At 37.9% G+C, this 25,023-nt stretch overlaps 1 protein-coding gene across 1 annotated transcript in view; it reads right to left on the bottom strand.

The window, feature by feature from the left end:
- USH2A (usherin) overlaps window positions 1-25,023 on the bottom strand; it is a 790,277-nt gene that overhangs the window by 85,725 nt on the left and 679,529 nt on the right. Inside the window, exon 60 of the mRNA XM_021927201.2 lies at window positions 14,134-14,488. Within this exon, the coding sequence (XP_021782893.2) occupies window positions 14,134-14,488 (355 nt within the window). The remainder of the gene's footprint in view (window positions 1-14,133; window positions 14,489-25,023) is intronic.

Genomic DNA, 25,023 nt, shown 5'->3' with positions numbered 1-25,023 from the left:
TTGAGGTGAAATAAGATGGCATGTGTGAAGTGTCCACAATATGTTTTATGTGGAAGTTGTCAGCTTATAAATTGAAATTGGAATATATAAACGATGCTTTCTCAGTTTGATTTAGCTGTGAACATACAGATTTCCTTTTAGGTGAAATATGAAGCATAGCAAAGCATTTGAAAAACAATCTCTGAAATGTGATTATAGGTTAGCAAGAAACCAGAAGTAAAAGCTAACTATTAAAGAGAAAAATAAAGCAGGGAAGAGGAATAAAAAGTGTGTGTGAGGGAGAGGGGAGTGAAATTGTAGCTGAGTAGGTCAGGTAAGGCTTTAGTGATAATAACTTTTCAGTTAAGACCAGAAGAAAGTGTGGGAGCCAACCATGGGGACGCCTGGGGCAGAGCTTTCCAGGCAGAAGATGCTCTAGTCAAAAGATTGCTAGCCCTGCCCTTTGTGCCATGAGGAAATAATAACTTAATGGGTTCTCATTAATTTTAATGCATGCATGCAAAAGAATAATTTTTTGGTTTCCTAGGTTTTTTCCCTCTCTTTTTTCTTTTTTAGTTTAAAGGGCAAATTATATCCTGGTCTTTTTCCCTTTGGGGAAATGGAGAAGAAAAAAGGGCTTAAAGATAAGGCAACTCTCCACTGGGAATTAAAAGTAGTTTTTCCTTCAAATTTTTCTACAAACTTTTATCTGGACTTTTACTTTAACAAACTGTGTTTGTAACATCTTGGAAGACCAAAACGTTGGAGAATTTTGCAATTTTAGAGAATAAAACATTGATATGACCTATATGGAATTTGTAAGTGCCAAGGTGTTTTTGGTGTAATAGGTCTAAAAATATTTGAAGGGTTGATGCCTTACTCAAATATTAATGGTCTCTACTGTAATTCCCAAAGATTTATGATTATCTTAAGTAAGCTTCCTCTTAATATCATTCCCCAAATAGTGGGATGGCAGAAATTATACTTTTAAAATTTAATTTAATTTAAAGTTCCAGGATATACATGCAGGATGTACGGGTTTGTTACACAGGTAAACGTGAGCCATGGTGATTTGCTGCACCTATTAACCCATCACCTAGGTATTAAGCCCCACATGCATTAGCTACTTATCCTGATGCTCTTCCTCCCCTTACCCCCCAATAGGCCCCAGTGTGTGTTGTTCCCCTCCCTGTGTCCATGTGTTCTCATTGTTCAGCTCCCACTTACAAGTGAGAACATGCAGTGTTTGGTTTTCTGTTCCTGGGTTAGTTTGCTGAGGATAGAAATTATGCTTTTAATTCTTGATGTCATCATTAAGGAAGATAGTGGAGTCTTAACTCTTTTCCCCAAAAACAAAAATACTTCAAAAGGTTAACTTCTATCATTTTGTTTAGAATTCGTTATCTCTCTCCTCACCTTGTCTGTTTCATGTTTTGTACATGGACAGGGATGTGGTACCAGATGTGTACTTAGGCACACTATGGGTTGTGACACTTGATTTAGAAAACACTGCTGTTGGGACACACACGAGAATTAGAATAAAGCACTAGATGGACAGGGCTTTTCTCCCTGGAAAACTTCCAGAGGGGACGGTGCTCTTGACATTCCAGAGATAATGAAGAGTTTTCAAGACACTTTCTATTTCCATACGAGTTCCTTTGTATGCTGGGTTGCCTGCCATTATGTTTATGTAATTCTGACAGTGTTCTTAATGACACACTAACAGATTGTAAAACACGCTGCTGGCATTTACTTGTTTTTTATATTTTTAAAACAATGTCCTTCATGTAACAGTAGTTAAGCGCGGCAGAAGGACATCATTAGAGCCATGGTTAAACTGTAATTTACACCATTAGGAAGGCAGGAGCAATTTTTATTGCCTGGCAATTTTCTTGCTGAAATATTTGGACCATATGGCTCAATTTGTGTAATAACCTTAATTTCTGCACCCTTCAGGTCTGCCTCCATCTCCTACGGAATGGTAAAATGTGGTTTAGCAGAAAAGGCAACTGTCTATACTTAGAGAGTTGAGATTAATAACATGTCACGTCCTGTTTTTGGTGAAGGAATTCGAACAGCAGCCAGATGGTATCTCTACAAATAACTGTCAGGGGTCTTGATCTAATCAATACAATGTATTAATACATCTCCCTTTGCTGTTTCTCTAGGGGCTGGCGCACAACATCTGGAAAGAGTGGGGTGGGGGGGGGGGTCCGCCAAGTAGAAAGCCGATTCTTTTCAGAATCAAACTGAGCCCAATTAATTTTTCATGTATCCTTGATAACTGTTTCATAATGAGCTATGCGTCTTGACGGATTTGGGGTTGGCAGAGCAGACTGCCCCTGCTTTCTATCCCCATTCAGTCCACTTATAGAAACCAACCCATTAATCAAGCTATCTGGCATAAAACCTGAATCTCAGCTCAGCAAGAGATCAATAACCATCCTAAAAAAACACAGAACCAGCCACTAATGGGCACAGGTATCCAGCCATGACATTAGTAATTGCTTTAGCAAAAATAAAACTCTGTATCATAATCACCCAATAGGAACTTGTACGATAAAATTCATTACTTGTGTCTTGTCGTCAAAAAGTAACATTTACATCCGTTAAAAATACACTGTAATTTTACTATCTAGACATGACCATTATCTTTCAGTGTTAGACAATGCACTCTTTTGAATGGATTAAAACTCTCTGATTTTGTAATGTGAATATTTAATAATTCAAGTATCATATAAAATGTTTAAAAATGAGTTATTACACTTATTTTAAATTCAGAGTACCTAAGAGGGTCCTTAATACAATCTTTAGCCTGGCTGTATATGACACACGGTGAGCCTGCTGTGCTAAGAACTCTGATGTGCTGTCAGATTGCTCAGATTTCGCTACTCTTTGGTTGGCTTAATGGCAAGATTTACAATTCAATTCATAAATTTTTATCACTTTACCAAGTGGTATGTTTTTGTCTCGAACCTTCGCTCTTTTACCAGATTCAAGCCAGTTATATTACTTTTCAGTTGGCAAATGCCTTTGGGCTTGGCAGAGATTACTACCCTACAGTAATTTCTGAAAGAGAGATCCAACGACTTTGTCTATGGAGAGGAATTCAGAGCCGAGATGGGGAGATGAAGGAAACCCATTAACTGCTTGGTAAAACATTCCTTATTGGCTCCTAGACAACAAGTAGAAACCTGTTTTGTCCCTAGGAGAGTCTGAGATTTTGATTAGAAAAAACTCCTGGGAAGTGCTGCCAAAAAGATAGTCATTCATTGGCTGATCGTCTGATCAAACCCTGCCAAGATGACAGAAAGGTCTACGGAATCATCCAGGAACGTTAAGGTGAGGTCACATTCATCTTTTCTGACAACATGACTAAGAATCATGATGCCTGTGTTTGTTCTGTCAATGGTTTGTGGTTCCACAGAATGAGTGCTGGGTTTGGAATCAGGAGTATGCGCTAGAGTCCTCCTAGGTCCTTTTAACTATTTATAAGTACAATCAATACCATGCCTGACAAAATGATTGCTTATTACATTGTAATTTGTCTCTTTTCTTATTGTTTCTCCAAATACACGACGAATTTCAGAGAGAAAAGTCTATTTCTCATTTGTTTGTATCTGTTACAGTTTCTGGACCAAGTAGATTCTCAAAAGAGAAATTTGGTGAAAAACTGATTAATGGAAGGGCCTGGTATTTCTTGGTCTTGATTACTGAATTAGATTTGATGTGTCTTGGTCCTCAATTGCAAATAACTTGCAATTTTCATATATTTATGAGACTACAGAGAAGCAATAGCCCAGGTTTTCAACTTTAATTTTGTTTGCTGATGTCCAGTGTAGGTAAACAGAAAATACCTTGACAATGGAGTGTTTGTAGTGGAGCTGCATAACATCAGGCGAGAAAGTTATTGAAACAACTGAATTATGTCACTAGACAATATCTGAAATTTGGGATCGAAAATACGTGGCATCCAGAAATCCTAATTTGTGTGTCATTATCAAAATATTTAATTTATGCAAATTTAAACCCTCTGTGACAAAGATAGAAGATAGTTGCCATTCTGGAGCCTTCCAGTCCATAGATATGATCAAAAATGCCAGCAGTTCTAGCTTAGTATGGGCACAGCACTAACAAGATGTTTCACCTTAAAAATTATATCGAGATAAAAAGATTCATTTGCAAACCCATCACATATGTATTCACAGGTGGTGGGTGTGGGTCATTGCATTTGGATTAAAAAGCAAATGTCTCTCTCTACATGAGAGGTCACTAGCTTGTGTAAGGCAAAATCTTTTCACTGTTCGGCATAATTAGAATATTCCGACAGTGGTTTCAGTAATTTAAAAATCACAGTATTGTTGTAATATTTTTCTAGGCTTCAGGAGCTCACAATTGTTTGGCCCAATCAAATCTGGGAACACTAGAGAAGTTATCACCCATCAAGGTAATTACTTTCAAGTTGAAATAATTACTCTATCAATGTTAATGGTCTTTCAACTTCAATAAAGCACTCACCTGCCGATAATCACAGCTAACCTCTTGCTCTAATGCAATTCCCTCTCTATTTAGTAGGTTATATTACGGCCGTTACAGTGGTCACTTGTCCTGAACAGCTGCTGAATTTCACTTTGATCGGCTGTGAACCATAAAAAAATTGGTCATCTGTGTATGATTTCCCCCTCACCCATAAGCCCTTGCAGAGCTAAGGATATGATCTCTTGGCTGTAATGGGGTACTTCAGGGGCAGCCATCTTGTCTCAGGTAGTGGCTACTTTCCATTTGTGACAAGAGCAGAGTAGTTCAATTAACTTCTGCCCTTCACTGCCATTTACAGCTTGCTGTCTCTGCTAAATGGCATGTATTCTGAATTTATGGCCTGGGCCTGTTAGTATGTGGACTAGTTCATTTTACTTTCACACACATTTTTGACAAGGCTCCACGGGAGTCTTAGGTGTCTGAAGAGGGTTTTCTTACAAGTTGGTTAAAGGCCAGAAAATAGCAACATACTTGACCCACAGGTCAAACAGTCTCCCCACCAACTAACTGTCCCTCATGTACTGATGAACTACTCTTTGGCATAGGGGAAGTAGGTAGATGCCAATTTGGCATAATCCATTTGTATGATTTGAGAAGTGTGAGTGTGTGTGTGTGCGCGTATGTGTGTGTGTGTGACTAAAATACCTCGTCATGTTCTGCTGATATAATCCCAGATCTAAGGGAAAGGGCAGGGTCCTAAGAGTGTCATGGCAGGTAAACAGAACTACATACAGGGTGGAAATCTCCTGAGGAGGGCTCTTATACTGGCAGGTATGTGATGTTGTTGGGGCAGAGGGGCCAGGGATAAGACTGTAATAAACCTCAGGAGACAAAAAAAAAAAAAAAAAAAAAAAAGGCATGCTCTTGCTTCAGGCAGTTTAGAAAGGAAATAGAACCTAATCCAGTATTTGGAAAATTACGTGGAAATTGACAATGTGGTATCAGGAAACATGTAAATTTGCAAGCTCAGAGTTTTGTTGCAAGGTGAGGAACACTTAAAATGCATAAAACATAAGATTTTTCACTCATGACCAAATTAGTACAGTTGCCTAGACAGACCAGAACCTTATCTACATCTGCTAATTTATTCTAGTCTCTGTTTTTTCAAATAGAAGGACTGCTAAAGGTTTATAGTCTATTTATATTGCCATTTATGGTACTTTGCATATGCATTAATTTATTAGTCATTGCAGCAGCCCTTTGAGATAAATAACATTTTAGTTCAAACTTGACGAGTAAGAATGAGGACAGATGAATTATAGAATGAGCCATCATTCCAGGAGGAGGGATTAACGTGTGTGAAGATCCTAATGTTGTCTTCAAGTGGAAGGATTTAAGATATGGTATGGAAATAGAATCAATAGTACTCAGTGAAGAATTGATATGGAAGTAAGGAAGAGGGAGGACTCAAAGATGATCTGGCTTGAGCAACTAGAAAGAGAATAGATCCATTTAGTTATATAACAGGATGTGACATAGAACTGTATTGGAGAATAATGAGTATACTTTAGAAAAATAGGTGGTAAGTAACTCCACTGGAACAGCTAGATGTATCACTGCAGGACTTATGGAAAAAACAGCTCCATCTTCCTATGAAGATCTATGTAGACAACCTATATGAGAAGACCCACGTTCTTTAAAAAAAAAATAAAGAAGGGGATTCAATGGAGAATAAAGAGGCTTTGGTTATATCCTTCCCACTTCAGGGAGGCAATGGGATTTCTCCACATTCCCCTTTCAAGGCATACAAGGAATATCCAAGAGAAGCTCTTGAAGAAACTGGGGGTGTTGCAAGAAAAGTGAGATGCACAGTCTGGTCTTGGCAAGAGACTTCCTATTGCACTGATGAAACTCATAGGACAATTTTGATGCAATGACTAGAGTGGAAAGGGTCTTCTGTAATCCTTAAGTGATCCCATAGTTTTGGGATAATAGGCTAACACCTAAGCTAAAACCTGTGTCTTAGTCAATGAATTCCAAAGTTGGGAGACTGGCTAGGTCTCATCCAGAATGATAGGTCAAGCAGAGAATGTAGTACTGGACAAGCTGTACCTTCATTATTTGGTGGAACCACAGTTTTCTGCAGTCCTAGTGGGTGCCAAGAAAGGAATGAGTTTTGTCAACATGATAGGACTTGATATTGGCTGCCTGCTTGGGAGAGGGGCCCCCAGAGGCCAAAAAGTTTGTAGGGTAGATCTCTTGGACAATAACAAATAGTAAGAAATTAGTCAGAGAGTATATTGCTTGCTTGGGAGAGGGGCCCCCAGAGGCAAAAAAGGTTGTAGGGTGAACCTCTTGGACAATAACAAATAGTAAGAAATTAGTCAGAGAGTGTAATGCCTGCTTGGGAGAGGGGCCCCCAGAGGCCAAAAAGGTTGTAGAGTGGACCTCTTGGATAATAACAAATAGTAAGAAATTAGCCAGAGAGTGTATTGCCTACATCAGTGGACTATGAGGCATAGAATTTCCTATGGGGACCCCTATATAACCCACCATGAGGCATCTGCTCCCTCAAAATTAATAGAAGATTAATTACAGCAATGTTGTTGAGTAAAGCTCTGTTCCTTTTTGCCTAATTCTTTCTTTTTATGCCATGATCCTGGGGGAAATAAATAAGAGAAGAAGAGGGAACTGAAGAAAGAGGAAAATAACCATGCTCTCTTTTCCCACTGTAGATCCTTAAGAACAAATCAGGTTTTAATTTAGACTGGAATTTTTGTTGTTGTTGTTGTTGTTGTTTGAGACAGTCTTGCTCTGTCACCCAGTCACCCAGGCTGGAGTGTAATGGTGCAATCTTGACTCTCTGCAGAGTCCGCCTCCCGGGTTCAAGCAATTCCCCTGCCTCAGCCTCCCGAGTAGCTGGAATTACAGGCGCCAGCCACCACGCCTGGCTAATTTTTGTATTTTTATTAGAGACAAGATTTCAACACGTTGGCCAGGCTGGTCTTGAATGCCTGACCTCAGGTAATCCACCCACCTTGGCCTCCCAAAGTGCTGAGATTACAGGCATGAGCCATTGCCCCTGGTCTAGACTGAAGTTTTTTAAAAACACCTGAAATCAGTCTTGATCACCAGTTACATTGATCTTTGTAACTGAAAAGTGACTGGAAAAACACGGAACCTGCCTTAGATGTTACTGATGGGTGAGCAAGGGAGTCCTGATGGAGCTTGCTGGGATAAAGTGGTTGGAGAAAAATATGGCCCTTTCAAAGAAGTAATTACATAAAATTCAAAAAGACTTACATGGTTTTCATCCTTAATAATGTTGAGCAAAAGGTAGATTCTTGATATGTATTTATGAATTTCAGAGAAATACATGTTTGTCTGAAAGTCTAATTTGTCTAGCCCAAATTAGACAAAAGGGCTAAAGATTATGTAAGGCAAGTAAATGAAAAATTAATATTAAACCCCAAATACCATCACAACTAAAAAGTTTTGCCATGGGCAGTGGCTCAAGCCTATAATTCCAACACTTTGGGATGCCACAGTGGGAGGATCTCTTGAGGCCAGGAATTTGAGACCAGCTGGGGCAATTTAGTGAGACACAATCTCTACCAAAAAATTAAAAGAAATTAGCTGGGCATGGTGGCATGCACCTGTAGTCCCAGCTACTTGGGAGGCTGAGCGGGGTGGATCACTTGAGTGCAGGACATCAAGGCTGCAGTGAGCTATGATGGTGTCACTGCATGGCAGCCTGTGTGACAGAGCAAGACCCTGTCTCTTAAAAAAAAAAAAAAAAAGGGTTATGCCAACAAATATTCATTGTTTTGTGTGATATTTACTCATCCATGTTTTGTATCTTTTATATAAAAGAATGACACAGGTATTTCTTATTATAAAATGTGAAAATCTCAGTTTATAGAACCGACACAGGAAATATGGTAATTATTTTTATTACCAAATTTGTCTTCACTTTAGAAAGATAGTCACCAAAGGAGTCCTTTTGGAAAACTACGTCTCCCAGAGTATTTCTGTTGTCTAATAAATGTGTCTGGGGAGAAAAGGCTAAGAATCATCAAATTAAAAAGAGCTGCAACTAATTTAAGATCATATGTAAAGAGCAGTAATATTTTATGTTATCTAAGCCAAAATGAAAATGGGATTAAAGATAAATTTATCAATTTACTCACACACTCTTCATAACATGGCAATCGTGAAATATCTATTTTTTAATTATTATTATTTTTGCCACATATCTACTTAATGATAAAGATCTAGGAAACAAACCCTTGAGGAAATTTTGACTACCTCCTCCCTGACATTGGGAAAGGAAGCCTGGCAGCTAGAATCTAGAAACTAGAGTTAGTAATTCTGGATTTTATTCCCAGATTGGAAGCCAATTTTTAGTGACCCATATAATTTGCTTATTTCTCAGCACCTTATGCTTGATTCTACACAGAGTGAAGCACCATTTATCTTTCAGAATACTGGGCAAATGCATGATCTGGACTTGACGTTTTATAACCCCGTGTAACAAGCAAGGATATAGTTAGGAGACAGATAATAGGTAAACCACTTTTTCTTTAAAATCCCAAATTCTCAGATTTATTTCTGCCAGCACAATGGCAGGTGCCAGTGAGAAAAAGCAAACAAACCCAAATGGTGGTAGCAATATCGTCAACCTTGCCAGGAGTGTTCCCTGTAAATACCACCATGGAACTCCTGCATGCCAAGCAAGGCTAAATACAGTTTCTTTCCTGACACCGCACAATTCATCACAGAGCTAATTGGGAAGGGAGTTTAAGGCCTTCTAACTAACGCTGTTTTCAATAATGGAAGGTATTGGTCTAAAGGGACCCCAAGAATCTTGATCTCCCTCTTTCTTCCTCAGAAAGACCTACATAGAGATGAGTAGGGAGGTGAAACTTTTCATGAGGTTGGGAGAGCAGCTAGTGATGCATTAAAACCCACACTCTTTCCATTTCTCTGCTCCTGCTGCCTCTGCTGCTGCTGCCGCTGCTGTTGTTCCTGCCAACACATACGCTTCTCACCCCCATGGAGGGCCCCCACTGCCAGTTCTCCATCCACTGCCACCACAAGCAGAATTCATGCCTCCATTGCACCTGTCTTATGTGGCTCTCTCAGCAACATCCACCTGTCTATAAACAACTCTAGGGGGACCTTGGGGCAAGCTAGTGATGGCACCACAACATGGGCAATTTATTGGTGGCCTCTTGGGCAGAGATGAGATCTTAATAAACAAGGGACTAATGCATTAGCAGTACCTCTTGCGAGTCTGTGGACTGAATTACAATCCTGCAATTGTGGGGATGGACTCTGTGCCTCATTAATGGATAAGGCACTGTAGTTCCTTTGCCCTGAAGAATTTTAGCCAGAGTGGCCAATAAACAAAAACTTGAAAAATTTCCTACAGCAGGCACAGAAAGGAAAGAAGACAGTAAAGTTGTTTAGCTGCTGCAGAAATTAGATAAATCGTAAGTACATCTAGGAAAGTACTTGGAAAGTGATTTAAAATGGAGTCTTCTACAACCCCTATGGACAACAATATAGAGATTTCTCAAAGAACTCAAAGTAGAATTACCCTTCAATCCAGCAATCTCACTGCTGGGCATCTACCCAGAGGAAAATAAATCATTATATTAAAAAAGATATCTGCATTTGTATGTTTATTATAGCACTATTCACAATAGCAAAGGTATTGAACCAACCTAAGGGTTCATCAATGGATGATTGCATAAAGAGAGTGTGATATACATATACATATATAGATATCTCCTGATTTCCACTTCCATTTTCCATATTTACTAAATAGGAATAATTTTACATACCATAGAATATAATTATATATAGGAATATATACACGCATACACACACACACACACACACACACACACACACACTGTAGAATACTACTCAGCCATAAAAGATAATGAAATCATGTCTTTTGCAGCAACATGGATAGAACTATAGGCCATTATCCTCATGAAATAACTCAGATACAGAAAGTCAAATACTGCATGTTCTCACTTATAAGTAGGACTACATAATGTGTACACGTGGACATAGGGTGTGGAATAATAGACACTGGAGGCTTGGAAGGGTGGGAGGGAGGGAGGGAGCGGGGTGAGGGATGATAAATGACCTGATGGGTATGATGTATGTTATTTGTGCAATGGTTACACTAAAAGCCCAGATTTCACCACTATACAATATATCCAGGTAGAAAAACTTCACTTGGACCCATTAAGTTTATACAAAAATGAAAATGAAATGGGGTCTTCTAAACATGGGCAGCAGAAATGTATCTGCAAGAAGCTTAAAAACCCAGAATGCCCAACAGTAACAGCGTGTGCCTCAGAACTAATCACTCATTTTTCCTCACAGTCTCTGCTCTGCTCAAGGGCCAAGTCTCATAGTAGACTTCAACGACATAGTTAAGTTTGGTATTAAATATTGACATATTGAATATAGTACTCAATGACTATTTGCCAAATCAGATGGAATTGTCAATAATTTGTTGGACCCTGAAGGTCCATTGTCCTACTATGGAGAAGTCATGCTGCTCTGAACAAAGGGAGGTAGACTTAAATTATAGGAGGAAGGATTTGTCTGAGATAAAAGAAACATTCTTCTGTGATGGTGAGGAGTATAGAACATTGGATAAGTAATAGAACTTCCTTTACAGTTTTTTGAAATGGAGTCTTGCTCTGTTTCCCAGGCTGGAGTGCAGTGGCAGGATCTTGGCTCACTGCAACCTCGGCCTCCTGGGTTCAAGCAATTCTCCTGCCTCAGCCTCTCAAATAGTAAAAATACTAAAAATAGTGTTTTTAATACAGACAAGATTTCACCATGTTGGCCAGGCTGATCTCGAACTCTTGACCTTGTGATCTGCCCGCCTCGGTCTCCCAAAGTGCTGGGGTCACAGGCATGAGCCACTGCGCTCGGCCTAGATATCTTTTAAACAAACATATTGAACACAATCTCCTACACAGGGACTGTGGGAATAAGTGAAATACAAAAACACTAGTTCATTTTCCGGATGACTTCTTTCAAAGGTGTCATATCATAAAGAATCATAGTGGCCCTGATGCCCTGAAAATGTGGTCCAGTGGCCAGAAGGTCTGAACACGTGCCCAGACTGCTTTGTGGAAGATGTCCTTGTTTGCTTGAAAAGATCAGGTGGGACTTTTCTTAGTGAATCTAATGAAGCCTACTCTTGGAATTCTGAGAGCCAAAGATTTTGATTTTGGGAGACCACTTTGAATATACACACACACATTCAAAAATAGGACACAGAAGTATTGTTTTTAAAATTATTCTGGCTATTCTATTCGACGTTGCAAGAAAAAAAAAATCTTTGGAAAAACAGAAGAGTGCACCAGTACTGGACTGTCAAAATGAAAGCCACGTCAGGGAGGGCCCATGTGCAAAGAGCCCTGTGCCACTTAAAGCTTGGGGTCACAGGCTTGCGTCTTTTTCAGAAGCTTTTTAGTGTGATAAAAATACAGCCTAGAAGATTAAATAAAGAACAGAGTTCATGGATTCATCACATACTTTAAATCCTGTATTTTAAAATGAAGCTGGTTATGAAGGGATGACTTACAAGATATTCCACAAAGGAATTCCAACAGAAGTGTTTCAGGAGACTAAATGATTATCAGACTCATACCCCTGAAAGTTGTATTTTAAAAGATCAGAGGTTTAATCACTGCAATCCCGGTGCCTTCAATAAAAGCATATTTAAATTAAGGTGCCTCATTCAGAAAGCTATGAACAAGGGTGTTTCAGTATATTCATAAACATTTTACTTTAAGGGTGAAAGTTTAGAACATGAGTTTGAAGGATATGGTGGGAAGTAACCAACTTCCTCCTGGATCACATATCGACTAAAAAATACCTTTTACACTTTAAGAACACTGCTTCTAGTGCTTATCATATAGGAACTAGAAGATGTAATATAAAAGACTCTAGTATATAATTTACTATCTAATAAAAATATAGTACTAATTCTGAAACAGGTAAAAATGAAAACAATTATCTTTTCATTTACATATTGCTTATTTTTTAGTCATATGAGAAAATTAAACATGAGGACAGTGGGAAAATATTGTACTTTAAACTATTAATTCAAAAAGGCTCTTCTGGAGTTTTCTGAAAATATATTTGCTCACTGTAATTTAAATATTTTGATAAATGTTATACTCCATAAGATGACCTTCATATAAATTGGCCTTCCCGGATTTAAAGCATAGAAACATAGTTTTGTTTTTTCTTTTTAAAAGAATACTTTAGTTTGTCTGCTTATTTGTTCTTATTGAGGGTTTTCCATATTTAATAAGGTCTCGGCACATACTTGTATTTAACTCCCAAGACCACAAAATTTAATCTTATCCATGAAGCATCTTCAGTTTGAGAGCTGATCTCCCAGAGCACTTCTTGCCTGACACTTGGTATATGATGTTACTCTCTCTTGTGCTGTGGTTTAAAGCTAGTAGATAGTGGAGTTTGGGATCTAAGTCCCAGTGTAGTGGACATTATAGGCTGTACTCAACCGCTTCTTCTTCTTTTCCCCTTACGTGCAATTAAATCTCTGCAGTATAACACAGAACACTCCCTGCGACAAGGACCATCCTGTTTCTGTATCTCCCATAGACCATGAGGCTATGCTGTACATAAAGAAAGCACTCAGGAGCTACTAGCTGATCAGGTGAACTGAGTTAAGTTGTTTTATGGGCCAGAGGAGGCCATCCCTGAAAAAAATCATCAGTAAGCTCTAGTGCATGCAATTTTTATGTGTGTGTGTGTGTTGTATGTTTAAATATATATATGTATATACACACACATACATCTATACATACACACATACATACACATACATATATACACATACTACATATATGTGTATATATATAGCTATATATATTACTAGCTTATTGGGGAAGTAGAAAATTAAATATTCTACGTAATTTCATCTGAACCTGATCTCTATGAGGTATGGAGGAAAGCATTACATTATTCCTAGTTAGTATATATGAAAAATGGAAATCAAGAAACTAAATTATTCCCATTTAGGCCAGGTGTGGTGGCTCATGCCTGTAATCCTGGAACTTTGGGAGGCTGAAGCAGGCAGATCACTTGAGGTCAGGAGTTCAAGACTAGCCTGGCCAACATGGGGAAACCCCTCACTACTAAAAATACAAAAATTAGTTGGGCAGTGGTGGGCACCTGTAATCCCAGCTACTCAGGAGGCTGAGGCAGGAGAATTGCTTGAACCCAGGAGGCAGAGGCTGTGGTGAGCTGAGACCACGCCACTGCACTCCAGTCTGGGTGGCAGAAGGAAAGCCTGTCTCAAAACAAAATTATTCCAATTTAGTAAATATAGAAAATGGAAATCAGGTAATTTTATGAATAAATAAAATGTATTTATTGGTTTTGAGGTAATCAAAATTAGTTGTGGTCTACAAACTGGTCCCCAAAACTCCTCATACTCAGTTCAGTATCTTATCCCCATGACTACATTGCAACTTTTCACATGTAAAAGATGTTCATATATTTAAGCCCTAAGTGAAGAAAAATGAGAAGTTGGATAAGAAAATTAATTTCAACATATTAACCAGATAATCCACATGTCTGTTATTTTTTCAAGGGTCTTACCATCACTGTGAAAGCATGCACGGTAGGGCTGTTAAATGTTGGATCGTTGGGTTTCTCCTGGTAGACCACACAGTAATGGGAGATAATGCCATTGGGAGATTCTGGCTTTGTCCAATTCAACAGAACTGAATGAGCACTGGTGACTTGAGCCCAAGGAGCTGGAAAATCTTGAGGTGGGGCTTCCAGAGTTCGTGTTAATGACCACAAACTCTCCACGGAACCCTTGGAGTTACAGGCTCTGACCCGATATTCATAGAGCGTGAAAGGTCTCAGGGTGTCTCCTTCATCCGTAAATTCAAGGGCTCCTTCTGACCAGATAAATAAAAGAGACTCCTCTTCAATGCCAGCAGGGCGTCTGAAAGGAAACCAAGCAGGCAACCAGTGACAGCTGTACACTTCAAAACAAAGTTTGTAGCTGGAGTAAAAAAATTTTGTTTAGAATTTGATATCAACTCAACTTTTCAGCTGTTTCTTCCTGGTGTCATAATAAAGAAAAACTAGGTGGAGAAGTACTCCAGTGGCCTAGCTCCTATGATTTTTAAAGTGTAGTTCACACACACACACACACACACACACACATTTGACTGATTATAAAAGGGTGCATATGCTTTATAGAAAACATGGAAAATACAGAAGAAATATAAAAAGCACAAAAGGTGAAACCTCATCCATAATCACATTTTATTACTTTCCAGATGCTTTTGCTGAATAACAAAATACATATGCAATACAAAAAAACATTTAAATGTTTTTTAAAATACAGAAGCATATATTAAGCATTATTAATGCATTTTTGTGTATTTTCTAGATCTGTGTGTGTGTGTGTGTGTGCGCGCGCATGTATGCATGCAGTTATATCGAGGTTTTATTTTTTGCACACCTGGAACCACAGGATATGGAATTAGCAGAGGCTGATATTATTGGGAATCCTTACCCTTCTGTGGTAAATGGATTGCAGCTGGGGTCCCAATGTGTTTGTTTCCCTGTATCCATGCCTTTAGCGAGTATGCTCCTAAACTCACTCTGGGCTTGGCTGTAAGACTTTTTTGGCTAATGGGACAGTAGCAAATATGATGGTTGCAGAGACTTCAAAAGTGTTTGCACATTGAGGATGATCGTTTTGCGGCTCTTAGGACCATAAAATTACTGTGTGAAAAAGCCCAGGCTTGCATAGTGGAAGATGAAGAACTACGAAGGGAAGCCCAGAGTTCCTATTTTCTCTCATGCAGCACAGTGCTCTTTTGCATTTGTTCCCAGGATGTGTAAAAAGTATTTTAAATTCACTTCTTTGATGCCATTTACTTTCTCTTCATTTGAATTTTCTCTTCTATAATTTAAACCATAACCTCTCAAAGTATGAACAATCATTTCTTATACATCAAGACCACTGTTTTTCTACATTTATTGTTGTTATACATCAACAACTTTATTAAGCACTTTTATATGCCCGTCATTGTATTAGAAACAAGGACAAAAACATGAATACATCCCTTATCTAAAGGAATAGGTAGCTGAGTAGAGGAGCTGGAGCTATGTGCAAATTAATGAAAATAACATGATAAGTAATATAATAGAAACTGGTTTTAGAGTTTTTTGTTTTATTTATGTATTTATTTTATATATTTATTTATTTATTTTGAGACTGGGTCTCACTCTGTCACTCAGGCTGGAGTGCATTGATGCAGTCATGGCTAACTGCAGCCTCAAACTCCTGGGCTCAAGAGATCCTCCTGCCTCAGTCTCCTGAGTAGCCAGGACTATAGATGTGTGCTACTAGGCCTGGCTAACTTTTAAAATTTTTTTGTAGAGATGAGGTCTTGCCATGTTGCCCAGGCTGGTCTTCCTCAAGCAAGCCTCTGACATTGGCCTTCCAAAGTGCTGGGATTACAGGCATGAGCCACCATGTCTGGCCTGCTTTAGAGATCTTTAGAGGACAAAAGTCAAATTCCTTTTAAATGTCTCCCCTAAAACCTGGTAAAATGCAGAGTATGACCCCAAAATTCTTTCAACTGCTGAGAATGGGATTGTTTGGGCTCATCTTTAGATTTTGTTGATACAAAACTAGGGCCACATGCATACTCTTTTGGTACTAGATATATATAGCATTAAATATAGAAGTAAGAGAAATGGAAGAGTCAGTTGTTGAGACGGCCCTATATATCTGATACTTCATTTGGAACAGTTATTTCCTCATCCAGATGTAAAATCATGATGCAGGTTTGATAGAAAGCGAAGTTCTGGAGGAATTGTGGTCTCTGCGTTCCCAACATTTGAGCCCAGTAAGTGTTCAATACTTTTTTTCAAGTGAAAGGCTAACAGTTATGTAATCCCATGACTTCTCTGCATCTTTGCCTCTTTTCCATCAGCTCTTATTTCCTATCAAGGCAGTATTCTAGGTTGGGGGAGAATGTAATCAAGACATTGACCCTCCTCTTTCAGCTCTCTCTCTAGTTGAGAAGAGAGTGATGAATACATCAATATTTTCCAGGCTGTTAAGAGTATTTAATTAACACACTCTTCAGAAGCTGAAAAATTCACATGCTGCCATATCAGATTAACCAGCTCCATCAAAATGTAAAGGGTTATTAAGACAAAGTAAATGACAGTACCTCTCACAAAAACTCAGAATATGTAAAATCTTTGGCTTTGGGAATCTGATGATCCTCAAGTTGATGAATCATGATGACCTAAGTATAAGCAATGACAAGTGTCCTGCTGGAAGCTATAGAGGCTTCACAGACACCTCTCAGTGACCTCCAATTATGGTTCGGCAGCCCACCTCATTATTGCTCGCTACCATGCGTGGACCAGATTCTGCACTCAGTGAAGGTTTGCAGGGTTTGGCCTTTGTACTTGCTGCAGATATCAGGTACCAGGTGTGTCATTGGGGGAGATCCATTCTAATGAGAGCCGCAGGGCTCATAGCCAAGGACTCCTTTCAGTGATTTTTAAAAAGGTGTTTGCTAGGATCACAATACAGCAAACAAACCTGTGATGGTCTATGGGGAAGTAACATTTTCTATTTTGTCTAGCTTCAGCCTTTCCATGACAATTCAATTAATTTTTATTAAACTGTCATGAATTCCCAAATTTAGATGTAGTCATGATTTCTGTAAAGCTGACATTCTTAAAAAATGTGCCTAAAATTTGGTTTTTAAATATATATATATATACTATTTAAAAGATTGAGTATTTTGTTGGTCTCAAGTTTATCCACCAAAAGAATTTAAAGGTGCAGCCTGGTTAAGTATTTCTTATCACTATTGAATTCTTGAAAAATTAATATCGTGGAGAGGTAAATGTCCCATTTGCACTGCTAAAAAACAGAATCTCTTTATGTCTGAATACATTTTGAGCAGAAGTGGTTGAGTAGACCACAATTATTCCTAATCTATTTAAGATTTAGGCATCACTTGTTCATTTAACTGGAAGTGTTTCCTCCTGAGTAGCCTGTGTTTAGAGAAAGGACATTTTCAGTTCTCTCTGAATAGCCAAATGGTTATTCTTTGCTCAAGCTCATTTGGGAGATACTTCAGGAATGTATTTTTCCAACTAGAGTTAGTGTAATGTTGCCTAACACTAAGAGGAAAACAAAAATAAGTATAAAAACTAGGAACCATATATTTTTAAAGGCATTCACACTTCTGTGGTCTCAATGTACAATGTTTTTAGGAGCTCCTTATTCCTTCTCTCCCCTCCAGCAATTGTCACTGCTTATTTTCAAAAGCAATTAAAACAAAATCCTAGAACCCAATGCACCACAACAATTTTAAGGTTATGAAACTGCCAGCTCCATTCCATGAAGAATATTAAAAATATTCTGAGTTTAAATAGATAATCAGAAACATCTGTAGTCAGAGGAGATAGGTTGGAGGTCCTGGCTCTGCCACTTAGTTCAATGACCTTGGGTGAACTTGCCTCTCTGTGTCCTCTAGTTTCTATTTCATTTTGCAAAGTGGAGTTAACAACTTCATAGTGTACAACAAACCTCTGAAAATTCTTATAAAAATTAAAACATAAAAATCATTGGGTAAAATGTAATGCATGATCTGAATGAAGTTATCTTGGAGATGATGGGCATCTGGCATTGAACAAGGAGGTCATCGCAACAGTTTATGTAAGAATAAATGCAAACTCTGAACTAGATTGCTGAGAGGACAAATGGAAACACAGGTGATTTACAAAATGCTTTGTGAATGTTGAATCATCAAGTTTTGGTGTGAGCAGACACTCTGTTGCTGAGGGAAGAGACATCACAAACCTTTCAAAAATTTTAAGACTTAGTCCTTTTAAAAATTCTTTAGAGATTTACCATGTAAAATGGCCTATGCTTATCCTTAATCTGCTGATTCTCAAAAGGACTTATCTTTCTGAAATTTCTAGTCCCATGTTATATTCCAGTCATCATCAAATGCTTGACTACAGTTTCTTATATTTCATTGTATTTCATGGTTCCATGGCTTTGGTATCTGCTAATTCTCTGGCAATACTCCTCCCCATCCTCTAGCTTATTCTTTTTTTTTTTTTTTTTTTTTTGAGACAGATTCTTGCTCTGTCACCCAGGCTGGAGTGCAGTGGCACAATCTTAGCTCATTGCAAGCTCTGCCACTGGGGTTTATGCCATTCGCCTGTCTCAGCGTCTTGAGTAGCTGGGACTACAGGTGCCCGCCACCACACCTGGCTAAATATTTGTACTTTTCAGTAGAGACAGGGTTTCACTGTGTTAACCAGGATGGTCTCGATCTCCTGACCTCATGATCTGCCCGCCTCGGCCTCCCAAAGTTCTGGGAATACAGGCGTGAGCCACCGCACCTGGCCTCTCCTTTTTTCTATAAGCTAATTACAACATCTTTTAAAATTCTAGCCCCATATCACTTTTTCTAGAAAAGCTTTTCCTTACTTTTCTCTCAAATAAGAGTTATCATATCCTATCTGCTATCTCTTTTTTTCTAATTTGTTTTAAGCTACTTTTGCATTGCTACAAAAATACTTGAGGCAGGTTGCTTTTTAAAGAATAGGGATTTAACTGGCTCACAGTTCTGCAGGGTGTACAGAAAGCATGATGCTGGCATCTGCTTATGAGACTCGGGAAGCTTACAATCATGATGGAAGGTGAAGAAGGAGCAAGTGCATCACGTGCAGAGAGCAGGAGCAAGAGAGAGGTGGGTGAGGAGGGGAATTCCTAGACATTTAAACAACCAGATCTCCCATGGACAAACTGAGCAAGAACTCACTTATCACCAAGGGCATGGTGCTAAACCATTCATAAGGGATCTGACTCTATTATGAAATCACCTCCCACTAGGCCCCATCTGCAACATTGGGAATCTGTTTTTAGCATGAGATTTAGAGAGGACAAACATACAAACTATATTATTCCACCACTGGCCTCCCAAATCTCATCTCTTTCTCACATTTCAAAATGAAATCATGTCTTCCCAATAGTTCCCCAAAGTTTTAACTGATTATAGCATTAACTCAAAAGTCCAAAGTCTCAAGTACCAAGTCCAAAATCTCATCTGGAGACTCATCTCCTTTCACCTATAAGCCTGTAAAATCAAAACAAGTTATTTACTTCCAAGATACAATGTGGGCACAGGTATTGGGTAAACATTCTCATTGCAAAAGGGAGAAATTGGCTAAAAGAAAGGGGCTATAGGGCCCATACAAGTCTGAGACCTGGTAGGAAGACATTAAACCTTAAAGCTCCAAAATAATCTCCATTAACTCCATGTCCCACTCCAGGACACACTGCTGCAAGCACTAGGCTCCTAAGGCTTTGGGTAGCTTCACCCCTGTGGTTTTGCAGAATGCAGCCCCTGTGGCTGCTCTCACACATTGGAGTCGGATGCGTATGGCTTTTTTCAGGATTCAAGCTGTCCATGGTTTCTGGGACCTAGAGAGAAGTGGCCCGCTTCCAACAACTCCATCAGACAGTGCCCTGATGGAGACTCTGTATGGTGGCTCCAACACCACACTTGCCCTCTGCACTGCCCTAGCAGAGTTTCTTTGTGAGGGCTTCACCCCTGTGGCAGGCTTCTGCCTGGGCACCCAGGCTTTCTCATATATCCTCTGAAATCTAGGGGGAAGTTGCCAAGGGCTCCTTCATGCCTGCATTCTGTGCATCTGCTAACTTAACACTACACAGCACCTACCTGCAATGTATCTGAGGCCCTTTGAGCTGCAGCTGCAGCAAGAGTAGTCAGGACATGGGGAACAATTCCCAAGCCTACACAGGGCAGCAGAGCTCTGGGCCTGGCCCTCAAAACCATTCTTTCCTCCTAGGCCTCTGGGCCTGTGTTGAGAGGGGCTGCCTGTAAGATCTCTGAAATGCCTTCTAGGCCTTTTCCCTATTATCTTGAATATTAACACTTGGCTACCTTATAGTCATGCTAGTCTCTCTTGAAAGTGGTCACTCCACAGTCTGCTTGGATTTGGTCTCTATCACAGGGCCAGGCTGCAAATTTTGTGAACTTTTACTCTCTGTTTCCCTTTTACATAAAAGTTCCACCTTTGAATCATTCCTTTGCTCTCTATTTGATTTTAGGCTGTTAGAAACAGCCAGACAAAGTCTTGAATGCTGCTTTGTTGTTTAGAAATATCTTCCACCAGTACCCTAGGTTATTACTCTCAAGTTCTCACTTTCACAAATCCCTGGGGCATGGATATAATGGAGCCTAGTTGTACGCTAGGGCATAACAAGGGTGACCTTTACTCTAGTTCTCAATTATTTGCATCTCAAACCTCATTAGCCGGGTCTTCGCTGTCCATATTTCTATCAGCATTTTGGTGAGAACTATCTAACCAGTCTCCAAGTAGTTTCAAATTTTCCCTCACCTTCCTATCTTCTTCTGAGCCCTCCCAATTCTTTCAACCCTTGCCCTTTACCCAGCTCCAAAGTCACTTCCACATTTTCAGGTATCTTTATAGCAACACCCTACTTCTGGTATCAATTTTCTGTATTAGGCTGTTTTTGTGTTGCAGTAAAGAAGTACCCTGGGAGCAGGTGATTGCAGTATGCAATTTTTCCACCATTTGGAAAACCAACTTAATTTCATGCTTCCTCCTCCAGACAACTGCACCAGTGGCAGGTGCTCCTCCTTAACTGTCTGAGTCCCAGCTTCATAGGCACCCTCCTCTATGCATTTACATTTTAATAATTCTAACAACTCCCCTTTGTTCCCTCAGTTCTAAAGGTGCTAGCTGTTTCCTGTAGTTGCTACCTCCATGATACCTTAGAGTTCTCTTTTTATGCTTTTAGTTACCTAGTTAACAAATTTATAACTTCTTACTAATTATTTATATTAAATTCCATCTGTTAAAGTAAGTAGTGTGGTTCCTCTTTCTTGATCAGACTTTGATTATTACAGAAAGTGATGGTGATGTTCACACGAAGAAAGAAATAGGAAAATCGGAAAGAGTGATGATAGATTTGCATCTGGGCTCACAAAATTTATTATTTTGTCTTTAGTAGACCATATGATATATTGATTATAAAAATTAATAAGAAAACACAGATGAACAAAAGCAGAAGTATTTAAAAGAGTCACCAGTAGCCTAATATTTGGAGATAAGCACTGCTAGCACTATTTTGGTGTTTAACACTCCAGACGTTTTTTATATACATATACATGTAAAAAATATACTGTATATTTAAAGGAAAACAGAATCCTACCAGGCATGCTGTTATGCAGCCTGCTACTTTTATAACCATGAACCTCTTTCCTTGACTTTAAATGTACATCTACAACTGCCAGATAGATTTATCTTTCTAAAGCATGGCTTTGGACAACATATCTAGGATAACTTTCTATTTTTATCATGCTTCACATTTAACAGTAATTTCACACATATTATTTCCTTTAATTCTTACAGAATTCCAAGAGGTTAATTATTTTTTATATTCACTATCTTCTCTTCACATAAAAATGGAAAATTAGGGAACACAGTGACTTGCCTAAGGTGACATAACTAGTAAGTGTTAGAGCCAGGCCCTGGAAGTCATATTTTCTGATTACAAATGCCACATTCTTTCCACTATATTACATCGCTTCTCTATTTACCCCCTAAACCTTCAGCAGCTCACATTGCCTCTGAATAAAAAACCTAAACTCCTTAGATCCAAAATCTGTCATTAAGCTGATCTTCTAAATGTCCTCTACTAATAGCAATGACTCCAGTCAAACCTGACCATTCCTTGAATCCTATGCTTATGTGTTAGAAATTTTGCTTATTCTATTTATTTTATTCACTTATGATGTCTTCACCATTAGGCCCTGCTTGTTAAAATCCCTATTTACCACAAGTGAAACAGAATACAAAGTCCTAAAATGAACCCGATGCACATGGGAATTTTGTATGAGTGACATTTCAATCAAATGTGGATTATGAAATAATGTTGATGAACTAGTTAGCATTTTATAAGAAATGAATTCTTACCTAATTTCCTATAACAATATTCATTCTATATTTAGAAATAAGGAGTAGAGCCATAAAAGTGCTGGAAGAAACAATTAATGTGTTATTTTTAATATGATCATTAAAGGGAGACTTTCTTTAATGTGGAAAGAATATAGACAATAAGAAATAATCCAGTAGAAAATTAGTCTAAGAATTTATAATATATTATACACACCCCTCCCAAATAGAAGATAAATATTTTAAGTAAATGAACAATCTTACTTATAATGATCAAAACTTGAATTAAAACAACAAAAATGTGCCAGTTAAAATATTGAGCTGACAGATTTGGAAGATTGACTCTGTATTAAAAGTTTTCAGAATTAGAAATTCTTACATAAAATATTTGGAAGACAACTTAGGAATACTCAACAATTTTAAATGCACAAAAAGTTGACCCAGTACTTCTAGTACTAAGAATAATTCTCTGTATACTTACTGTAAGAATACTTATTAGATAATTGCTGTGGTAACGAAAACTTGAAAATCACCTATCTTGCCATCACCAGGGTACTGGCTAAATAATATATGATACACATCCATATAACAGAATATTGATGAGTCATTAAAAGAAATTAGGTGTGTATGTGTGCAGAACAATATGGACAATATAATTCTTTTTATGAAGAAGAAAATACAAATAGAAAACATTAATGTTAATATATTAAAATTAATCATGTTACTTCCATTAGTGAAAATTATGTATGCCATGAGTAAATCATAAGAATGAATAATAACCTTGGTAATCTTCTCTACTGTTAAAACATTTTTTTCCAACAAATGTATTTTTCTTACAATTTAAATAGTCATTAAATCTTCATTTTATAAGGCCTAGTCTCAATAACATCAACTTGATGAAGTGTTCCATGAATATTCTAGACAGAGAATTCTTCTCTAAAGTTTCTGGTAAATATTTCTTTTTTCCAATATATATTTTATGCTTTCGATTGTTTATTTAGCTTGTCTTCTATCTCCCACTGTAGTGAAGATCATTGGTGAAAGGGCTTAGGTCTCATAGATCTTTGTGTCTCTCTCAGTAGATATGTACATGTATGGACAGATGGATGTCTGTCTTCTGTCTATCTGTATCTATCTATATAAATATTCATATCTATATCCATCTTTCCACCCAATACAAATTGAATTACATCAAAATTCCTTTGCCTTTGATTCAATGCTCTTCTTTTCTTAGTTAACTCAATCAGCTTAATTATCCATTTTATAAATTGTTTTCACTTTCCTACTTTGAAAACCTTTTCATATTATACAGTCTTCAAAACTATTTCAGATTTTATCCTTTAAAATATTACTAAATACTCATAAGGAAGTGCCATCACTTGTTTCTATTTGTACAGTGTTTACAAGGTGTTTGTATATAGTTTTGTCTTTCAATGTACATTGATCAAGTCTTTTTATTTATTTAAAGAGAAAGCTCATGAGAATAATAAACCCCATGAAATTTGGTTTCTGTTAAAATTAAAACTCCTAATGGGAGGAGATTATTTTATTACATGTTTTGTAAAGTCTCAATTTAACGTATTTGATGGATTTTATAGATGGAAGTGATGAGATTTTTGCCACTTGCAAGATTACAGATATAAAATAAAGGGGGAATACTGAAGAATCACTATTATACAAGCCAAACTCATTGAGAGGAGGAAGCAGATGTCCAAGATAGTCTTGTCTATATGTGGTCAACAAACAGATTGCAAAACACTAACTTAAATGTTGGTCTCTATTCTTTACAAAATTTTTTGTAGCAAATCTTTTGTCGTGACTTATATATAGTCAACAAAGTAGCTTAAATTAACAGATAAACTAAGCAGAGGGAATCATATTAATAGCTTATTTTTACTAGGTTACTTTGTTTTGTTTTTGAAATTATAGACATCTTCTATCTTTATTAGGGCAGACACTTTTTAATAGGATAATATTTAGGTTATTTTGTTTTGTTTTTGAAGTCATAAACATCTTCTGTCTTTATTAGGTCAGATATTTTTAATAGGATAATATCTAGAGGAAATATTTAAACAATAAAGGATAGTTACAGAAGAGAAAATGATTCAGGGGCTTGGTGAGAAAAGAGTGGCAAACATTTTCAAATGAGATTTACAAGTGGGCTTCCTGCAAGTTAATAAAAATATCTGCATAGGCCAAACCCCATCTTTGGTTTGAGCTAAATGTACTTCCTTTGGTGCCGATAGAAGAAAGAGAAGGCCAATGATGAAGCTGAAATTACATGCCATAACCTCCTCAGAAATACTGCAGGCTGGTGGCTATAACTATATAAAGGGCTCTGTGTAGTCTCAGAATGAAAAAGAACTATGTGTCTCCATTCTATTTCTGTCCTTACAAATTTCTGATTTTTTTTTTTTGCAGCTATCTAAGAAAAATTTGATATTGTTGTTGTCTAAGCACATTTAAACTTCA

The sequence above is a fragment of the Papio anubis genome, chromosome 1 (assembly GCF_008728515.1).
Source record: "Papio anubis isolate 15944 chromosome 1, Panubis1.0, whole genome shotgun sequence".
Classification (NCBI taxonomy): Eukaryota; Metazoa; Chordata; class Mammalia; order Primates; family Cercopithecidae; genus Papio; species Papio anubis.
Note: the sequence above shows the minus strand (reverse complement) of the source record. Positions and strands in the feature narration are given on the sequence as shown.